General features: G+C 36.5%; 1 protein-coding gene across 6 annotated transcripts in view; it reads left to right on the top strand.

Annotated features, from left to right (window-relative positions):
* il34 (interleukin 34) overlaps positions 1–23,507 on the top strand; it is a 261,834-nt gene that overhangs the window by 139,816 nt on the left and 98,511 nt on the right. For 4 of the 6 annotated variants that reach the window (XM_062036122.1, XM_062036119.1, XM_062036123.1 and 1 more), the window contains exon 2: positions 2,706–3,033. In XM_062036122.1, coding sequence (XP_061892106.1) covers positions 2,988–3,033 — 46 coding nt within the window. In that variant the 5' untranslated portion in view covers positions 2,706–2,987. The remainder of the gene's footprint in view (positions 1–2,705; positions 3,034–23,507) is intronic. The other 2 variants (XM_062036121.1, XM_062036120.1) reach the window with 2 other exon arrangements.

Below are 23,507 nucleotides of genomic sequence, written 5' to 3'. Positions count from 1 at the left end.
GATATTAACAGTAAATGAACAAGTAGATTAATAATCATTTTTTACAGTTTGTCCTTTATAATATTGAAAAAATAATAACATGATAAAATGACACAATATGTTACTGCATATGTCAGCAGACTAATTAGGAGCCTTTGTTTACTTACTACTAAAAGACAAGTTGTCTGGTATGTTCACTACATTATTTAAGGACAAAATTCTTCTGCGATTGCAATAATAAACGTATGTTTAATGTACCCTAAGATTTTTTCGTTAAAATAAAGCCAATAATGGCATTTTTTTGTGGTGCCCTTTATTTAGAAAAGTATCAAAGTATCGAAATACATATTGGTACCGGTATCGAGACAACCCTAGTATATACAGTAACAGAGACTTTTCTTAACATTACTGTTCAGTGTTTCCCATAAACTGCCAAGATACCTGTGGCGGTGGGGGCGTGGCTATGGGCGTGGTCGCCATGACATCATCGATTAATTTGCATAATTTACTACAATGATTTGATTTTCTCTAAAAAGGCTCAAAAAATGTATACTTACTAATTAATAATAACAATTTTGTTTTAAACGTCCATCCATCCATCCATTTTACAATATAATTACAACACTTTATGTACATATTTATAAACAGATTTGAACAACAAGTTATTCACTGAAATATATTTATTAATTGTGGTTCTTACAAAAAATATATCTTATAAAATATAAAAGCTAAAATGTCTCAAAGCTCTGCCCCTTTAATTAGTGCATACTAAATAATTTAACTTTAGCCTACTACTACAACCATATTATTTACCAGCAACATAAAGTGAAACAGAGGCAGAGGTGTCCTGCCACAGTCAGTAACAAATAAACAGAAAACAGTAGTGGTGGTAGATAGACACAGAGCTTCATCAAACATCTGATCCACTGAACAAAGAGCTCCAAAAATCTTGAACTTTAGACTGCCATCAGTTTTACTCCCTACACTTAACCATGTGTTTCCTACTGCCTGCAGACTTTGCACCCTTTGTTATATACACATGTTGTGTTTCTAATATAAATACATTTAATAAAGTCAAATACAAATAAGGCAACAAGAGAAGTATCCTACACTTCTCTTTTGTAAAGTAAATCTGAACAGCCGATATGGGCATCTACATCAACTATATGATTTGCCTGAGAAGCTGGACAGGACAAAAATTTAAAAAAAAAATTAGGGATGTCCGATAATGGCTTTTTGCCGATATCCGATATTCCGATATTGTCCAACTCTTTAATTACCGATACCGATATCAACCGATATATGCAGTCGTGGAATTAACACATTATTATGCCTAATTTGGACAACCATGTATGGTGAAGATAAGGTACTTTTTAAAAAAAATTATAAAATAAGATAACTAAATTAAAAACATTTTCTTGAATAAAAAAGAAAGTAAAACAATATAAAAACAGTTACATAGAAACTAGTAATTAATGAAAATGAGTAAAATTAACTGTTAAAGGTTAGTACTATTAGTGGACCAGCAGCACGCACAATCATGTGTGCTTACGGACTGTATCCCTTGCAGACTGTATTGATATATATTGATATATAATGTAGGAACCAGAATATTGATAACAGAAAGAAATGGGGGGAGGGAGGTTTTTTGGGTTGGTGCACTAATTGTAAGTGTATCTTGTGTTTTTTATGTTGATTTAATAAAAATAAAATAAATAAATAAATAAATAAAAAACGATACAGACAATAAAAAAACCGATACCGATAATTTCCGATATTACATTTTAACGCATTTATCGGCCGATAATATCGGCCTGCCGGATCAATACCTAAATTTGTGGTATCATCCAAAATTAATGTAAAGCATCCAAACAGACGGATAAGTCATTACATTTTAACAGAAGTGTAGATAGAACATATTGAAACGGAAAATAACCAGATATTAACAGTAAATGAACAAGTAGATTAATAATAATGTTTTACAGTTTGTCCTTTATAATATTGACAAAATAATAACATGATAAAATGACACAATATGTTACTGCATATGTCAGCAGACTAATTAGGAGCCTTTGTTTACTGTATTGATATATATTGATATATAATGTAGGAACCAGAATATTGATAACAGAAAGAAATGGGGGGAGGGAGGTTTTTTGGGTTGGTGCACTAATTGTAAGTGTATCTTGTGTTTTTTATGTTGATTTAATAAAATTTTTTTTAAAAAAAACAAAAACAAAAAACGATACAGACAATAAAAAAAACGATACCGATAATTTCCGATATTACATTTTAACGCATTTATCGGCCGATAATATCGGCAGGCCGATATTATCGGACATCCCTAAAAAATATATATATATATTTTTATTTATTTATTTATTTTTTAAATTTAAATTTTTATTTTATTTTATTTTTTTATTTGTGGCGGACGTAATTCTTTCGTGGCGGGCCGCCACAAATAAATGACTGTGTGGGAAACCCTGCTGTTGCAGCAGAGTTAGGTCACTTCTATAGCATAAATATAGCACGATAAGCTACGATACTGCAGAATACTGTACATGTTATCATCAAATGTTCCGATTATTCTGGGTTAAACCTTTTGGAGTGTAGAGACGTGAAACTGAATCGATACCGAACGGTCTCAGTTTACAGTATCGGCATTAATTCAATGCGATGTGTTCCTTATTGTCGGTTCCTAATTACCTTTCCTTTCTCCTTTTCAGATCATATTGTCCACAACAAAGGAAGTACAGGAGACAAACAAAATGCCTTGTGGCTGCCAGAATGATCCAGGATTGCAATGAAGACTTGACATCTGCTCATCCATGTTTGGCGCGTTGAACGTACAGTACACTTTCACCAAAGGCTTGCATAGACTTGTGTTGTAGCAGTGTGCACGACTCGCCCCGTGATAGTGCGTTACTGTATATACAGTATATGCCATAAATAGACCTACACACATACTCTTTCAATCACTCTAGAGCTGAGGAATTAAAACCAAGAGTATGGTCCAGCGGTCCACCTCAGTCCGCCTGCTGGGAGGCCTTTTAGGTAAGTCCTAATCACATTTAGGTGTGTTTTGAGAAAACGGTGGGTGGAAAAAGTGGTTGATGCTTGTGTAAGCGTCCTTGCTATACTGGGGATGTACCTGACTGGTTGGATTCTTCAAACAATAGTTGTAATATTTCAAAATTCACGAAAAGGACCATTTTTTTAATCTGCATTTACAATTTCTACAAGGGTGATCTTGGTGTGGAAGTAAAAGGTTAGACTTTGGTGGTTGCTGTAGATCAGGGGTGTCCAAACTTTTTCCACTGAGGGCCGCACACGGAAAAATTAAAGCATGTGGGGGCCATTTTGATATTTTTCATTTTCAAACCATAACAAAATATATGCTTTTTTAAAAATTTATTTTACCTTTAGGGGTCCCGGGGACCATAAAGGGTCTCAGTCATTAAAATGTTAAAAATAAGTCAGATTATTATTATTTTTTTTAATTATTTACCGCTTACAGTAAATCTCTATATCAACTTCAAGTTGATATAAAGTAATACAAATTTTAAAAAATGTTTTATGGCTTTTCTGTCAAAAACAACTTAGTTTTTTTCTAGTAAAACTGAAATATGCAGTATTTAGTAATTAGAGCCCTAAAAGATCAATAATGCAGGACACCATTGATTTTAATTCTTTCATATTTTTGAGTAATCACAGTGAAAAGATAAATAAAAAATCCAAAAGATCCAAAAGGTGCCCCACTCATAAAGTGATACATTATTATTAGGTTTTTATTTTACTTTCAACACTTAAGTTACGAGATCAACTTCAGATATATCTGTCCATTTTATGCTGGAACTATTATTTTGTTTGTTTTTTGCGCTTTTGTCAAAGAAAATGTTGATGTTTTTATATGGCTACTACCAGAGGTGTGGACTCGAGTCACATGACTTGGACTCGAGTCAGACTCGAGTCATGAATTTGATGACTTTAGACTCGACTTGACAAAATGTAAAGAGACTTGCAACTCGACTTAGACTTTAACATCAATGACTTGTGACTTCACTTGGACTTGAGCCTTTTGACTTGACATGACTTGCTACTTTCCCCAAAACCTAAAGCTTAAAAAGTTATTTGGGAGCGCTCCGTAGCTTTCATTTTGTACGTGTCTGTCTATCAGCGTGTTGTTCCTGTCAGCTGGTGTGCTCTCAGTACAACAGCCAATCAAATTTGATCTACATTGTTTTCATCACACAGCATTCAGCCAATCAAATTGCAGGACAACCAATGAACAAGAGTTGTCAAACAACGCGCCAGTGAGAAAGATTTATACCAAAGTTGGTTTCGTTCGGGTATAAAAACTACGACTTGGTCAACAAAAAACGAATTGCCGTATGCAAATCACGCAGTTCGAATATTACAGACGGAGACGCAACAACTTCCAACTTCGTTCGACATTTGAACTTGCACAAAGAAGGGTAAGTTTTGAATGTAAGATAACGTTTATTGGCTAAGTAACGTGACTTTTATTTGCTGTGTAGTTAAATCAGTGAGGCTGTAAACTCACTGCTAACGTCATAACCATAGACATCTTATAAGTAGACGCAACATCGAGCGCTACTGCCTACTGGCGCAGACGAGACGCGGGGCCGCCATCTTGGAGTGGTGATCCGCTCCACTCAGTGCAATTCATTTGGCAGGAGCAATGAACTGTCAGCGCATTTAATTCATTTTACCTCACTGAATACCACTCATTTTCACGCGCTTTTTTGTCATACGTGTAGCTATGATAACGGACACATGTTTTATTATTCATAGTTTGCTTAACAGTAATATAATATTCTTATATGCTATAAGTGACCAGACGTCCGAGATCAAAACTGGGAATATAAGCCCAGAGAAGGGGGAAAAAAACGGTCAGCTATTTTTAAGTTGAAGAAACAATATGATTACGTTATATATACATGCGTATATCCTACATAAACAATGTATGAATACATTAGATATCTATATATCTTATAGACCGTATCTCTGTTGCTGCAGCAGCAGAGAGTTTATTCTGTCTTGACACTTTGTATTGATATTTTGTATTACATTCTTCCCTTAAATGATAATGTTTACAGTGATTGTTATATATGTATTTTTTATGTATGTCGCTTTGGATAAAAGCGTCTGCCAAATACTTAAACTTATATAAACACCTGAAACTCTTTATATCAGCTAAAACCACCAATCTGTTTCACTGGATTCAGAATAAAACCAAATGCTGTCTTACCCAACAATGTTAGTATTTGAATATTGTTACGTGAAGACTTATTCCTGGTTACAATTATACTGTTAAGAAAGTATTGTCTTATATTTTGCCTAAAATGAGAATGCATCATAATCAGTGGCGGCTGGTGAATTTTGTTTTAGGTGGGGCTCAAAGTTTGTAAACCAAACCCCTGTAGGGGTGTCATCCTCCCCCAGAAGATTTATTTGTGATTTTCACATACAAATATTGAAGATCTTTGCTCCTTCTCAACTCTGTGGTAATGTTATTTTCATAAAATACAACCAATAGTACATTAATGTTAAATCTTACTTGTGAAAAGTAATCACCCGATTTCTATTTTCAACAGTCCGCTCATTTGAGCAGGAAAACGCTGAACACCAGCCCGGCATCTTTGTTTCCTACCTGTCAACTGTCAGTTTAGGCTGCTCGCCGGCTCCTCATCACCACTTCAAGATGGCGGCCAAATTGCTCGTGTCACAGCAACCAATACTGCGTCTACTTATAAGATGTCTATGGTTATAACATCATTTCAAAAACAGCAATCTGTTGCGTCCACTGCAGTTTGCTACCTTATTCATACTTTTTGTCAAGTGATTTTTTTAAGCAGGGTTGCATGAGGTACCAAACATAACGTTACGTTAGTCAATGTATCACACACAGTAACATAACGTTAGACGGCGGTCAGCAGCACCGCATATTTTAGCCACCTACAAAAAGACAAACATAGTCAAATAAAGGTCAGTTAAAATGTATACTATATTAAGAATATGTGTACATATTGCATAGGGCCCTGACATCTAAAAAGTACAACTCTGTTCATTGTTATGTTCATGTATTTGTTATGTTTTTCATGTGTACGCACACATCAACACACATACAGTATGAGATGAGATCAATGAGATAAGGTAAGAACAGAATAGAAACTGCTGTGGAACTAGTTACAATACAATATGCCATGGAAATACAATGTTAACACTTTTGTACAAATAAGTACAGTTGCACTTGTTTTTGCAAATGTGTTTATTCTGTAAAGGAATGAGTTAAATGTTTAAAATTGTTTAAACTATTAAAATGACTGGTTAATAGTGCTATTATGAATTGCAATGTCAGTACTATTTTTTTTCCTGCTATTTCAAATGCACATGTTTTAATAAATAAATACAGCGGTTTAAAAGCATACACAATTTGTGTAAAAATATTAGTCTGTGGTTAAAAGGACTTGAAAGGACTCGAAACTCAAAATGCAGGACTTGTGACTTGACTTGAGACTTTCCAGTCTTGACTTTGGACTTGACTCGGACTTGCCTGTCTTGACTCGGGACTTGACTCGAGACTTGAGGGCAAAGACTTGAGACTTACTTGTGACTTGCAAAGCAATGACTTGGTCCCACCTCTGGCTACTACACAATATATGCACTATTTACCACATAAAACATCCATCCATCCATCCATCCATCTTCTTCCGCTTATCCGAGGTCGGGTCGCGGGGGCAGCAGCTTAAGCAGGGAAGCCCAGACTTCCCTCTCCCCAGCCACTTCGTCCAGCTCCTCCCGGGGGATCCCGAGGCGTTCCCAGGCCAGCCGGGAGACATAGTCTTCCCAACGTGTCCTGGGTCTTCCCCGTGGCCTCCTACCGGTCGGACGTGCACTAAACACCTCCCTAGGGAGGCGTTCGGGTGGCATCCTGACCAGATGCCCGAACCACCTCATCTGGCTCCTATCCATGTGGAGGAGCAGCGGCTTTACTTTGAGCTCCCCCCGGATGACAGAGCTTCTCACCCTATCTCTAAGGGAGAGACCCGCCACCCGGCGGAGGAAACTCATTTCGGCCGCTTGTACCCGTGATCTTGTCCTTTCGGTCATAACCCAAAGCTCATGACCATAGGTGAGGATGGGAACGTAGATCGACCGGTAAATTGAGAGCTTTGCCTTCCGGCTCAGCTCCTTCTTCACCACAACGGACCGATACAGCGTCCGCATTACTGAAGACGCCGCACCGATCTGCTTGTCGATCTCACGATCCACTCTTCCCTCACTCGTGAACAAGACTCCGAGGTACTTGAACTCCTCCACTTGGGGCAGGGTCTCCTCCGCAACCCGGAGATGGCACTCCACCCTTTTCCGGGCGAGAACCATGGATTCGGACTTGGAGGTGCTGATTCTCATCCCAGTCGCTTCACACTCGGCTGCGAACCCATCCAGCGAGAGCTGAAGATCCTGGCCAGATGAAGCCATCAGGACCACATCATCTGCAAAAAGCAGAGACCTAATCCTGCAGCCACCAAACCAGATCCCCTCAACGCCTTGACTGCGCCTAGAAATTCTGTCCATAAAAGTTATGAAGTCCAACCCTCACTGGAAACGTGTCCGACTTACTGCCGGCAATGCGGCCCAAACTCTGACACTGATCATACAGGGAGCGGACCGCCACAATCAGACAGTCCGATACCCCATATTCTCACTTCCTGAGGGACACGGTCGAATGCCTTCTCCAAGTCCACAAAACACATGTAGACTGGTTGGGCAAACTCCCATGCACCCTCAAGGACCCTGCCGAGAGTATAGAGCTGGTCCACAGTTCCACGACCAGGACGAAAACCACACTGTTACTCCTGAATCCGAGGTTCGACTATCCGGCGTAGCCTCCTCTCCAGCACACCTGAATAGACCTTACCGGGAAGGCTGAGGAGTGTGCTGCCCTTTGTCACATAAAACATTTTAAAGTGAAATATTTCAAGTAATTGGAGCCCTGAAAATAATTCATTATAACATGGATTTTTTGTAATAATTTTTATTTTTTGAGCAATGGCAAAAAATGAAGAAAGACAAAAGAAAAAAAAACAGCCTGCATGGCAGCTTTTGTGTCAAAATTGCAACTTTTTCTCGTTATATTTGACCTCATTCCACTTTTTTTAATGTTCTTTTTTATTTTTACAATAGTATTTCCAGAATGTGTGGCGGGCCGCTAAACAATTAGCTGCGGGCCGCACTTTGGACACCCCCGCTGTAGATGTAAAACTGGTGAAATTATGCTGGTCTTGGATAGTTCCCATGTTTGACATTTTAGGTTCTTGTTTGAATTGTCTTCTCTTTTCCTGAAATTGGTTGTGTTGAGCTTTCAGCTGGTATTTTTTCTTTTTATGTTGATGTGCTTATTCATATAGTAGACTAGCAATTATATCGACACAGGTGTCCTAGACTGGTTTAAGGAAAAACGTCTAAAGGAAAATGATACACCGTATTTTCCGGACCATAGGGCAGACTGCCGATGAATGGTCTACTTTTGCCATATATAAGGCACACCGGATGATAGGGCGCATTAAAGGAGTCATATTATTATTATTTTTCTAAATTGAAAACATTTCCTTGTGGTCTACATAACATGTAATGGTGGTTCTTTGGTCAAAATATCGAGTTCGCTGGTAATGTGTCCCGTGAAAAACCGTCCGAAACCTCTCTAATAACTAAAGTTCCTTGGGTGAATAATGTAAACTCACTACACCGGTATGTTTTAGTGCTTTCATGCCAGATATAAGTAAGAACTTTACACTATTTTATATTAGAAATGGCAACAGTGGAGGATGAATGTCCCATAACAAGACAATAGAGAAAAAAAAAAGCTTATCGGCGGACAAAGGCGGACTCGCACAATTTTTCAGGACTTATGCAGATCCCAAACACAGATCAGCAGGTACCAGAAGGTAAGAAAAGTTGCTTTTGCATAATATTGCGAAACAAAACGCCAGATAATGTCTTACCTTATACACACACCATAATACTACTCGTATGTTGAAGCACAGTACAATCCATCAAGCGGTGTGGCTTCATAACGTACCAAAGTCATACTAAAACATTTTGATAGATTTTTGAGCGCCGTGTGTAATGTTCTATATTTTCAATGGAACATATAAATTGTTGGTGTTGTTTACTTGAGTCACATTGCAGTCTACACGTATCTCTTGTGTGTGACTGCCGTTATATTGCAGTCTACACGTTTCTCTTATGTTTGACTGCCATCTACTGGTCACACTTATCATTACAACATGTACCAAATAAAATAGCTTTGAGGCCGGTAAGCAAAACCAGAATTATTCCGTACATTAGGCGCACCGAGTTATAAGGCGCACTGTAAAGTTTTGAGGGGAAAAAAATGATTTTAAGTGCGCCTTATAGTCCGGAAAATACGGTACATTGTAAGTTACGTTAAAAAAAAGTGTTTTGCTATTTTAAGATAAGACAGGATAAGATAGCGTTCAAAGCCATAGGTACAGTAAAGAAACCTAATAATCCTTCCTACCATGAATGCCAGTAACACATGGAACATAAACACAGTATAAAGAGGTAAAAACAAGGTCAATTAAGTTAGGATAATATTTTTATGGTGGTTAATGAATGTCTACAGTTGTTTGTTCAAATATGTTATGTATAATTCATGGCTCGCATCACATACTTCAACACGTCTATGCTTTCGACGCCCTTGTCCTACATGTCTGCAAAGCACAACTTTGGAATTGCATAGTACCGTATTTTGCGCACCATAAGCCGCACCTAAAAACCACAATTTTTCTCAAAAGCTGACAGTGCGGCTAATAACCCGGTGCGCCTTATATATGGATTAATATTAATATTTATTTTCATAAAGTTTAGGTCTCGCAACTACGGTAAACAGCCGCCATCTTTTTTCCCCGTAAAAGAGGAAGCGCTTCTTCTTCTACGATAAGCAACCACCCCCATAGAAGAGGAAGCGCTTCTTCTTCTACTGTAAGCAACCGCCAAGGTGAGCACCCGCCCCCGTAGAAGAAGAAGCGTGTGGATATTACGTTTCATTTCATTTGTGTGTTTCTGTAAAGACCACAAAATGTCTCCTACTAAGAGACACGCGTACAAGGTTCCACTGACTTTTGATATTCATGTGAACCGCACTGTGGATACAACGGGAACACGTACGGTGAATATTCGCACCACAGGGAATGAGAAGTCGTCCTTCACTGTGGTTAGCTTGCCATGCTAACGGCCAGAAACTTCCACCCATGGTGATATTCAAAAGGAAGACCTTGCCAAAAGAGAACTTTCCAGCCGGCGTCATCATAAAAGCTAACTCGAAGGGATGGATGGATGAGGAAAAAATGAGTGAAGAGACCGGGTGACTTTTTTCACGAAGCTCTGTCCCTGTTGATCTACGACAGGGGTCACCAACCTTTTTGAAACCAAGAGCTACTTCTTGGGTACTGATTAATGCGAAGGGCTACCAGTTTGATACACACTTAAATAAATTGCCAGAAATAGCCAATTTGCTCAATTTACCTTTAACTCGATGTTATTATTAATAATTAATGATATTTACACTTAATTGAACGGTTTAAAAGAGGACAAAACACGAAAAAAATTACAATTACATTTTGAAACATAGTTTATCTTCAATTTCGACTCTTTAAAATTCAAAATTCAACCGAAAAAAACAAGAGAAAAACTAGCTAATTCGAATCTTTTGGAAACAAATTTTAAAAAGAATTTATGGATCATCATTAGTAATTTTTCCTGATTAAGATTAATTTTAGAATTTTGATGACATGTTTTAAATAGGTTAAAATCCAATCTACATTTTGTTAGAATATATAACAAATTGGACCAAGCTATATTTCTAACAAAGACAAGTCATTATTTCTTCTAGATTTTCCAGAACAAAATTTTTAAAAGAAATTAAAAAGACTTTGAAATAAGATTTAAATTTGATTCTACAGATTTTCTAGATTTGCCAGAATATTTTTTTAGAATTTTAATCATAATAAGTTTGAAGAAATATTTCACAAATATTCTTCGTCGAAAAAACAGAAGCTAAAATGAAGAATTAAATCAAAATTTATTTATTATTCTTTACAATAAAAAAATTAATTTACTTGAACATTGATTTACAGTGTCAGGAAACTAAAATCATTTTTAAGGTTGTATTTTTTCTCTAAAATGGTCTTTCTGAAAGTTATAAGAATGCATTTATTTAAACAAGTGAAGACCAAGTCTTTAAAATATTTTCTTGGATTTTCAAGTTCTATTTGAGTTTTGTCTCTCTTAGAATTAAAAATGTCGAGCAAAGCGAGACCAGCTTGCTAGTAAATAAATACAATTTAAAAAATAGAGGCAGCTCACTGGTAAGTGCTGCTATTTGAGCTATTTTTAGAACAGGCCTGCGGGCTACTCATCTGGTCCTTACGGGCTACCTGGTGCCCGCGGGCACCGCGTTGGTGACCCCTGCTCTACGGTAACAGTCCCACATGCTCCTCTATTTATTTGGGAGGTCCCTGGTTACATCACTGAGGCCACCTCTAAAAGGAGTGGTCACACATATAATGCAAAGTAGCTCCAGTACGCACCATACGTGACGGAATGTGCTGGGGCATTGTGATTTGGCCTTGTCTCTGCTTCGTCTGTGTGCTGTCGTCTTATCTTCGTTGAGGTCTTTGAAGTCCTTGGCTGTTAGTGGGCTAAGACAAACAAAATATCTGCAGCGAGGCCACCCCTCATATGCCGTGGCTGAAAACAAGTTATAGGCCTTTCGCAGATAAAAATGTACAACTTGAGGACAATAGCTAATAAGTATAGCAACGGCCTTTAAGCATAAGATTATTCTAACATGCCATTAAAAACTACTGTGATGTATTTTACTGTCTGTTTTTTGTGTAATTCCGTTTTACTTCCAACAGCACGAAAATACACAAAATGTGTAATTTATTATAAAAACACTGTTAAGTTTTTCCGCTAGCTGTTCAGAACAGCTCTGTAGAACTACTCAAATTCCACGCCACGTCCATTTAATACTAACTTCTGATTTTCTACTGTACATTTACCCGGACCTACATATAGTCCAGTACTGTGGCTAGTTATAAAGTTACTTATGTCAATAATTGGATTCTGGCAGTAACTGATTTCAAGCAACCAACTGACATGTTAGATGCCAGAGGTGGGACCAAGTCATTGCTTTGCAAGTCACAAGTAAGTCTCAAGTCTTTGCCCTCAAGTCTCGAGTCAAGTCCCGAGTCAAGACAGGCAAGTCCGAGTCAAGTCCAAAGTCAAGACTGGAAAGTCTCAAGTCAAGTCACAAGTCCTGCATTTTGAGTTTCGAGTCCTTTCAAGTCCTTTTAACCACAGACTAATATTTTTACACAAATTGTGTATGCTTTTAAACCGCTGTATTTATTTATTAAAACATGTGCATTTGAAATAGCAGGAAAAAAAATAGTACTGACATTGCAATTCATAATAGCACTATTAACCAGTCATTTTAATAGTTTAAACAATTTTAAACATTTAACTCATTCCTTTACAGAATAAACACATTTGCAAAAACAAGTGCAACTGTACTTATTTGTACAAAAGTGTTAACATTGTATTTCCATGGCATATTGTATTGTAACTAGTTCCACAGCAGTTTCTATTCTGTTCTTACCTTATCTCATTGATCTCATCTCATACTGTATGTGTGTTGATGTGTGCGTACATATGAAAAACATAACAAATACATGAACATAACAATGAACAGAGTTGTACTTTTTAGATGTCAGGGCCCTATGCAATATGTACACATATTCTTAATATAGTATACATTTTAACTGACCTTTATTTGACTATGTTTGTCTTTTTGTAGGTGGCTAAAATATGCGGTGCTGCTGACCGCCGTCTAACGTTATGTTACTGTGTGTGATACATTGACTAACGTAACGTTATGTTTGGTACCTCATGCAACCCTGCTTAAAAAAATCACTTGACAAAAAGTATGAATAAGGTAGCAAACTGCAGTGGACGCAACAGATTGCTGTTTTTGAAATGATGTTATAACCATAGACATCTTATAAGTAGACGCAGTATTGGTTGCTGTGACACGAGCAATTTGGCCGCCATCTTGAAGTGGTGATGAGGAGCCGGCGAGCAGCCTAAACTGACAGTTGACAGGTAGGAAACAAAGATGCCGGGCTGGTGTTCAGCGTTTTCCTGCTCAAATGAGCGGACTGTTGAAAATAGAAATCGGGTGATTACTTTTCACAAGTAAGATTTAACATTAATGTACTATTGGTTGTATTTTATGAAAATAACATTACCACAGAGTTGAGAAGGAGCAAAGATCTTCAATATTTGTATGTGAAAATCACAAATAAATCTTCTGGGGGAGGATGACACCCCTACAGGGGTTTGGTTTACAAACTTTGAGCCCCACCTAAAACAAAATTCACCAGCCGCCACTGATTATGATGCATTCTCATTTTAGGCAAAATATAAGACAATACTTTCTTAACAGTATAATTGTAACCAGGAATAAGTCTTCACGTAACAATATTCAAATACTAACATTGTTGGGTAAGACAGCATTTGGTTTTATTCTGAATCCAGTGAAACAGATTGGTGGTTTTAGCTGATATAAAGAGTTTCAGGTGTTTATATAAGTTTAAGTATTTGGCAGACGCTTTTATCCAAAGCGACATACATAAAAAATACATATATAACAATCACTGTAAACATTATCATTTAAGGGAAGAATGTAATACAAAATATCAATACAAAGTGTCAAGACAGAATAAACTCTCTGCTGCTGCAGCAACAGAGATACGGTCTATAAGATATATAGATATCTAATGTATTCATACATTGTTTATGTAGGATATACGCATGTATATATAACGTAATCATATTGTTTCTTCAACTTAAAAATAGCTGACCGTTTTTTTCCCCCTTCTCTGGGCTTATATTCCCAGTTTTGATCTCGGACGTCTGGTCACTTATAGCATATAAGAATATTATATTACTGTTAAGCAAACTAGGAATAATAAAACATGTGTCCGTTATCATAGCTACACGTATGACAAAAAAGCGCGTGAAAATGAGTGGTATTCAGTGAGGTAAAATGAATTAAATGCGCTGACAGTTCATTGCTCCTGCCAAATGAATTGCACTGAGTGGAGCGGATCACCACTCCAAGATGGCGGCCCCGCGTCTCGTCTGCGCCAGTAGGCAGTAGCGCTCGATGTTGCGTCTACTTATAAGATGTCTATGGTTATGACGTTAGCAGTGAGTTTACAGCCTCACTGATTTAACTACACAGCAAATAAAAGTCACGTTACTTAGCCAATAAACGTTATCTTACATTCAAAACTTACCCTTCTTTGTGCAAGTTCAAATGTCGAACGAAGTTGGAAGTTGTTGCGTCTCCGTCTGTAATATTCGAACTGCGTGATTTGCATACGGCAATTCGTTTTTTGTTGACCAAGTCGTAGTTTTTATACCCGAACGAAACCAACTTTGGTATAAATCTTTCTCACTGGCGCGTTGTTTGACAACTCTTGTTCATTGGTTGTCCTGCAATTTGATTGGCTGAATGCTGTGTGATGAAAACAATGTAGATCAAATTTGATTGGCTGTTGTACTGAGAGCACACCAGCTGACAGGAACAACACGCTGATAGACAGACACGTACAAAATGAAAGCTACGGAGCGCTCCCAAATAACTTTTTAAGCTTTAGGTTTTGGGGAAAGTAGCAAGTCATGTCAAGTCAAAAGGCTCAAGTCCAAGTGAAGTCACAAGTCATTGATGTTAAAGTCTAAGTCGAGTTGCAAGTCTCTTTACATTTTGTCAAGTCGAGTCTAAAGTCATCAAATTCATGACTCGAGTCTGACTCGAGTCCAAGTCATGTGACTCGAGTCCACACCTCTGTTAGATGCTAATGTTGGAATGCTAACTCACTAAATAGTGTTCTTTGGATGTTACTTTTCCTTAAAAACTTGCTTGTAGTTGTTTGTCAATAGCTGGATTCTGGCAATAACTGATTTCAAGCAACCGACTGACATGTTAGATGCTAATGTTGGAATGCTAACTCACCAAATAGTGTTCTTTGGATGTTACTTTTCCTTAAAAAGTTGCTGGTAGTTGTTTGTATCGATGTATATGTTCAAGTTATGTTCTAGTTGACAAAGCATTTGTATTATTTATTCTTCAACTGAGTAGCACTTGTCAGCGTTCTCATGCTAGTTATAGAGGTTAGCATAGAGCAGGGGTCACCAACGCGGTGCCCGCGGGCACCAGGTAGCCCGTAAGGACCAGGTGAGTAGCCCGCTGGCCTGTTCTAAAAATAGCTCAAATAGCAGCACTTACCAGTGAGCTGCCTCTATTTTTTAAATGTTATTTATTTACTAGCAAGCTGTTCTCGCTTTGCCCGATATTTTTAATTCTAAGAGAGACAAAACTCAAAATAGAATTTGAAAAACCAAGAAAATATTTTAAAGACTTGGTCTTCACTTGTTTAAATAAATTCATGAATTTTTTTACTTTGCTTCTTATAGCTTTCAGAAAGACAATTTTAGAGAAAAAATACAACCTTAAAAATGATTTTAGGATTTTTAAACACATATACCTTTTTACCTTTTAAATTCCTTCCTCTTCTTTCCTGACAATTTAAATCAATGTTCAAGTACATTTATTTTTTTTTATTGTAAAGAATAATAAATACATTTTAATTGAATTCTTCATTTTAGCTTCTGTTTTTTCGACGAAGAATATTTGTGAAATATTTCTTCAGACTTATTATGATTAAAATTCAAAAAAATTATTCTGGCAAATCTAGAAAATCTGTAGAATCACATTTAAATCTTATTTCAAAGTCTTTTGAATTTCTTTTCAAATTTTTGTTCTGGAAAATCTAGAAGAAATAATGATTTGTCTTTGTTAGAAATATAGCTTGGTCCAATTTGTTATATATTCTAACAAAGTGCAGATCGGATTTTAACCTATTTAAAACATGTCATCAAAATTCTAAAATTAATTTTAATCAGGAAAAATTACTAATGATATTCCATAAATTCTTTTTTTAATTTTTTCAAAAAGATTCGAATTAGCTAGTTTTTCTCTTCTTTTTTTCGGTTGAATTTTGAATTTTAAAAAGTCGAAATTGAAGATAAACTATGTTTCAAAATTTAATTGTAATTTTTTTGGTGTTTTCTCCTCTTTTAAACCATTCAATTAAGTGTAAATATCATTAATTATTAATAATAACATAGAGTTAAAGGTAAATTGAGCAAATTGGCTATTTCTGGCAATTTATTTAAGTGTGTATCAAACTGGTAGCCCTTCGCATTAATCAGTATCCAAGAAGTAGCTCTTGGTTTCAAAAAGGTTGGTGACCCCTGGCATAGAGGCTTAGGCCCCACGTGAGATGCCTGAAGGCAAACATTGTGAATTACATTGTCGAGCACCCGCCTGGCCCGCCTGTCTTTTCCAAAGACGAGTTTAATTGGCACTCGTAAAAGTAACGTGTTGAGTTATTTGACATGAACAAAGTGTGTTCAGCTTTGGAATCGTGACAGTACAAGGGTCTTTGGGCTGTCGACGACAACACGTTAACGCATGTGAGTAATTGAAAAAAAATGATTGCCTTACCATAAATGTATCAAAATGAATCCCACCATTTGTTGTTCTGCCCATTTGATTGTAGACTCTTACTGACACCTTTTGGCGATAGGAAAATACTACGCTTCATTTGTTTGGGCACTTCCGGGTTGACGATGTCAGTTCAGTTCATGAGACAATTGAGAAGTAGACAAGTTGTTAGCTCTTACAAGCCTTGGAAAAGACAAGTCCGTATGTAAACTGTTTAACTTGTTTATGTAACTCAATATTAAGGTGGAAAAAGGTTCAATTTGATACTAAGATATTTATTGAAAAACGATTTTTGCAGACTGTTTTAATGGATCTTTTGAGGACTTAAAATGGCTGCCAGTCATATATTTTCACCATCTAAATAGTTTCAACCCTCAGCAGTATTTGTGCTGTATATTTGTGTAAAGCTAATATTTACATATTGTGTATTACATTTCAGTATGTTAATTGAATCACATGGCTTATACATTCGTCATTGTGTGTATTTCAGTTCAAGTGCAAGACAAAAGTAAAGATACAAAAAAGACAAAGCAAGATCAACAGCAATAAAGAGCCTAAATGGATTCATCTACTTTGGAACTTTATTAGAACGTCTTGGATCGTTTGTTAGCTGTCTGCCAAGCTGTATAACCTCAACACATATAGTGAGGGCAGAACATTTGTTATGACCGCACCTAAAGCCGGAAGTGATTAGAGGCGACCAATTTCACTTCAAAACACAACGGAACTTTACACAAAACTGAGCTAATTTGTTGCCATTGCAGTGACGAGCTTTCTTATCGACGCACAACAAGTTTAAAATAGCGTCTTAAAGCAAAGTACATACACAGGTTCTCCGCGGGGCATTACAAACAATTCAATCATTTAATACAGTGTTTTTCAACCTTTTTTGAGGCAAGGCACATTTTTTTCCATTGAAAAATACGGAGGGACACCACCAGCAGAAAACCGTAAAAATTGAAACTCCACCAGGTCGTTGTGCCTTATTTTGAGTTTGTTGGTGTTTTCCTGTGTGTAGTGCTTTAGTTCTTGTCTTGTGCTGTTATTTTGGCGTTTTCCTGTAGCAGTTTCATGTCTTCCTTTGAGCGCTATTCCCCGCACCTGCTTTGTGTTAGCTTGCCATGTCATGTACGGATGTACTTTGTGGACGCCGTCTCTGCTCCACACGCTGCAAGTTTTTGCTGTCGTCCAGCATTCTGTTTCTGTTTACTTTGTAACCAGTTCTGCATGGCAATCCCTATGCTTCATTGCCTTTTCCTTTCCCTTTTGTTAATTTTTGGTTTAGGCGTTACATACATTTTTAGTATGGATAAACAAGACTCGCAACGGACACGTCTCTTTATTCACTAACATTCCCACAATAAATTAATACTAGTTATTTCAGATGCCTGACACTTTATATAAAACTTGAACTATACGGTACCCATTTTAAACAACTGAGAGGGTGTAAAATACAATCTATTCAGGATATTCAATTGACTGAGCTTATTTTTAATGCATTTAAAAAATGCAAATATCATTTTATGAGGTAAGTAAGAGTAAATGTAGGTATAAATGATCCACTATGTAAAGTTGTTTATGGGTGTGTTTACAATATGTACCTTGTTTGCTTTATTATTGTAAATACTTTGAAAAGGCGCACGTATTTCTTACTGTACTTACTGTTACCAAGTTTTAAGCAAATTAAGACTGTTTGGTCTGCCATCAAAACATGTCAAGACACCTTCTCAAGCCAATCACTGTTCTGGCTTCAAAATAAAAGCGCTACGCCACAGGCATCAAATTCAAGGCCCGGGGGCCAGCTGTGGCCCGCCACTTCATTGTATTCGGCCCTCGAAAGCCGGGAAAAAATATGTATCAATAAAGTTCTGTAACTTTTCTTACTAAATGTTTTCTTTCTTTCTATTTTGGGAGCAAAAAAGAATATATGTGCTCCATGTAATCGCAAATTAAGCTCACTTAAATATTGTCTAATTATCCAAAATATATTATCAAACATTCAAACCATTTTTTGAATGGAAATACTAATAATAATGATTTCAGAGCAAATTATCCATCATATTGTGCACTAAAATAGAAGAAATAGATTTCATGGTAAAATTGTGAAATTTACTGTGGTTTTTACAGCATTTTTCTCTAAATGAAAAAAAACTGTACTTTTTTTTACTGTAAAACTGTGGTTCCGTTTTGGCATTTTGGCACCGAAAAATCTACATTTGTTAATTTGCGGTTATAAAAAAAATGGCAGCTATTTTACCGAAAAATTGCAGTTTTTGTTTTTACAGTAAAAGAACAAATGTAAACTTTACAGTAAAATTGCCGTTTTTTTTATTTACAGTAAAAGAACAAATGTAAATGTTACAGTACAATTGTGGCAACTGAGATGCCTATTTTTTTTTTTTACCATAAAAATAGCAGTACTGTGGGGCGGTTTAGATCCAGCAACTTGAAGGTTCCAAGTTCGATCCCTGTTTCTGCCGTTGTGTCCTTGGGCAAGACACTTTACCCACCTGCTCCCAGTGCCACCCACACTGGTATAAATGTAACTTAGATATCGGGTTTCACTATGTAAAAGCGCTTTGAGTCACTAGAGAAAAGCACTATATAAATATAATTTACCACCACCACCACTTTTTCCATCTACATTAATATATACTACATTTTTTTACTGTAAAACTGTGGTTCCGTTTTGGCATTTTGGCACCGAAAAATCTACAGTTGTTAATTTGCGGTTATAAAAAAAATGGCAGCTATTTTACCGAAAAATTGCAGTTTTTGTATTTACAGTAAAAGAACAAATGTAAACTTTACAGTAAAATTGCAGTTTTTTTTTATTTACAGTAAAAGAACAAATGTAAATGTTACAGTGCAATTGTGGCAACTGAGATGCCTATTTTTTTTTTTTTACCATAAAAACAGCAGTACTGTGGGGCGGTTTAGATCCAGCAACTTGAAGGTTCCAAGTTCGATCCGCGTTTCTGCCGTTGTGTCCTTGGGCAAGACACTTTACCCACCTGCTCCCAGTGCCACCCACACTGGTTTAAATGTAACTTAGATATCGGGTTTCACTATGTAAATGCGCTTTGAGTCACTGGAGAAAAGCGCTATATAAATATAATTTACCACCACCACCACTTTTTCCATCTACATTAATATATACTACATTTTTTTACTGTAAAACTGTGGTTCCGTTTTGGCATTTTGGCACCGAAAAATCTACAGTTGTTAATTTGCGGTTATAAAAAAAACGGCAGCTATTTTACCGAAAAATTGCAGTTTTTTTTACTGTAAAACTGTGGTTCCGTTTTGGCATTTTGGCACCGAAAAATCTACAGTTGTTAATTTGCGGTTATGAAAAAAATGGCAGCTATTTTACCGAAAAATTGCAGTTTTTTTATTTACAGTAAAAGAACAAATGTAAACTTTACAGTAAAATTGCAGTTTTTTTTTATTTACAGTAAAAGAACAAATGTAAACTTTACAGTAAAATTGCAGTTTTTTTTTATTTACAGTAAAAGAACAAATGTAAATGTTACAGTACAATTGTGGCAACTGAGATGCCTATTTTTTTTTTAACCATAAAAACAGCAGTACTGTGGGGCGGTTTAGATCCAGCAACTTGAAGGTTCCAAGTTCCATCCCCGCTTCCGCCATCCTAGTCACTGCCGTTGTGTCCTTGGGCAAGACACTTTACCCACCTGCTCCCAGTGCCACCCACACTGGTTTAAATGTAACTTAGATATCGGGTTTCACTATGTAAAAGCGCTTTGAGTGACTAGAGAAAAGCGCTATATAAATATAATTCACCACCACCACCACTTTTTCCATCTACATTAATATATACTACATTTTTTTACTGTAAAACTGTGGTTCCGTTTTGGCATTTTGGCACCGAAAAATCTACAGTTGTTAATTTGCGGTTATAAAAAAAACGGCAGCTATTTTATCGAAAAATTGCAGTTTTTTTTACTGTAAAACTGTGGTTCCGTTTTGGCATTTTGGCACCGAAAAATCTACAGTTGTTAATTTGCGGTTATGAAAAAAATGGCAGCTATTTTACCGAAAAATTGCAGTTTTTTTATTTACAGTAAAAGGACAAATGTAAACTTTACAGTAAAATTGCAGTTTTTTTTAATTTACAGTAAAAGAACAAATGTAAATGTTACAGTACAATTGTGGCAACTGAGATGCCTATTTTTTTTTTAAACCATAAAAACAGCAGTACTGTGGGGCGGTTTAGATCCAGCAACTTGAAGGTTCCAAGTTCGATCCCCGTTTCTGCCGTTGTGTCCTTGGGCAAGACACTTTACCCACCTGCTCCCAGTGCCACCCACACTGGTTTAAATGTAACTTAGATATCGGGTTTCACTATGTAAATGCGCTTTGAGTCACTGGAGAAAAGCGCTATATAAATATAATTCACCACCACCACCACTTTTTCCATCTACATTAATATATACTACATTTTGAGGTGAAATTAATGCAACTTACCATTTTTTTTTACATTTTAGTTTAAAAAAAAATCTACTAATAAAATGCATTAAAAAAAAATGGTGTAATAATAGTATTCACTGTTAGAAGCGGCCCTCTGGGGCCAAACGTAACTGCGATGTGGCCCTCAGTGAAAACGACTGACACCTCCGCGCTACGCTATACATCCGCTTTAACCACATTAACAAAATAAAAATGTCTTGCATTATGATCATGCTTTGCCGAAGGTGTTTTGAAATGTTATTCTGTGATATTTGTACCTAAAAAATAAAATTAAATACAATTTAAAAAATTAAAATTAAAAATGCCAGTACATCAGTTGATGAATGGGGGACGGGGACGGAGGGGGGGGGGGGGGGGATTCTCTGTTATAACATATTCCGGTTGAGTCCTCAATTACAGAATGTTTAGCAGGCTGAATATTACATGTTATTAACAAACAGAGAAGGTTAAGACATTGTCATGAGAATATATGAATACCATTGACTTGTACAACATTTAATGTACAGAATATTAGACCCGTTTATTCAGGTAGAAATATCACAGATTACATTTCCAAACATCTTTGACAATCAAAGCATGATCATAACAATCGACATTAAGATGTATGAAACCGGTATCTAAACATGGAAGTATAGCCCCTCTTCTGAATGCAAGTGCTCCTACAGCAGGAATACAAATGCTGTATTCCTACAAAATACAACATCTGGCAAGACACCAACGCACTGCAGATATTTTTGCACACCTCGGGAAAACGTCCCATTTGCGGCAAATTTCCAACGGCTCGTTTGGAGGAGGTATCCAGGAAGGCAAGATTGTTTTATAAATATCTCTGTCATGCTTCCACGTTCAGATTTCACATTTTCGGGACTTTTGCTGATCCCAAATACACAAAACGGGTACCAATGGGTACGAAAAATTAAGTTTTCCATTTTTCTTTAACATATTTCATTATTACCGAGGATGTCGCTGTGGCTTGTGCCCTTTGAGACACTTGTGATTTAGGGCTATATAAATAAACATTGATTGATTGATTGATTGATATTATTTAAAATTGCTGGGATCATCCCTATTGAAATTAAGGTCCTCCGATATTAATTTATTCTAAGGTTGTCTGAAGTGGTTAGCGCTCTTACCTCACAGTGAGAAGGTCCTGGGTTCGATTCCCGGGCTAGGGATCTTTCTGTGTGGATTTTGCATGCTCTCCCTATGACTGCGTGGGTTTTCTCCGGGTACTCCGGCTTCCTCCGTCCTGCCCCAGACATGCACCTGGCTAATTGACAGTGTTTCCAACACATTCACGAAACACGAAAGAATTACGTCCGCCACAAATAGATTTTTTTTTTGTGTCCTGTCCAGCTTCTCAGGCAAATCATATAGTTGATGTAGATGCCCATATAGGCTGTTCAGATTTACTTTACAAAAGAGAAGTGTAGGATACTTCTCTTGTTGCCTTATTTGTATTTGACCACTACTGTTTTCCGTTTATTTGTTACACTGACTGTGGAAGAACACCTTTGCCTCTGTTTCACTTTATGTTGCTGGTAAATAATATGGTTGTAGTAGTAGGCTAAAGTTAAATTATTTAGTATGCGCTAATTAAAGGGGCAGAGCTTTAAGAGACATTTTAGCTTTTATATTTTATAAGATATATTTTTTGTAAGAACCACAATTAATAAATATATTTCAGTGAATAACTTATTGTTCAAATCTGTATATAAATATGTACATAAAGTGTTGTAATTATATTGTAAAATGGATGGATAGATGGATGGACGTTTAAAACAAAACTGTTATTATTAATTAGTAAGTATACATTTTTTTAGTCTTTTTAGAGAAAATCATATCATTGTAGTAAATTATGCAAATTACTCGATGATGTCATGGTGACCACGCCCATAGCCACGCCCCCACCGCCACAGGTATCTTGGCAGTTTATGGGAAACACTGAATTTGGCAACACTAAATTGGCCCTAGTGTGTGAATATGAGTGGGAATGTTGTCTATCTGTGTTTGTATTTGCAATACTAATAATATATACATACTATGCAAATACAAAAAAGCTTGTTGTGAAAAATGAGTTGGAATTTCACAAGAAAAAGGTCACAATTTCAGAAGACAAACGTAGAATTGTGTCAGTATTATAATAAAAGTCGTAATTTTACTCAACGCAAGTCAAAATTTTACAAGAAAAACTGAACATATGTGCAATAAGTTGGAATTGTACTCAATGATAGTCGCAAGTTTACAAGAAAAGCTTAACATTTTGCCAATTTTATGAAAAGAGTCGTCATTTTATAAGAAAACTTTAAAATGTTGGCAATATTATACTAATAACAAATGACATTTT

Source organism: Entelurus aequoreus, linkage group LG24 (genome assembly GCF_033978785.1).
Source record: "Entelurus aequoreus isolate RoL-2023_Sb linkage group LG24, RoL_Eaeq_v1.1, whole genome shotgun sequence".
In the NCBI taxonomy this organism is placed as follows: domain Eukaryota; kingdom Metazoa; phylum Chordata; class Actinopteri; order Syngnathiformes; family Syngnathidae; genus Entelurus; species Entelurus aequoreus.
This window is presented reverse-complemented; position numbering and strand designations above follow the sequence as displayed.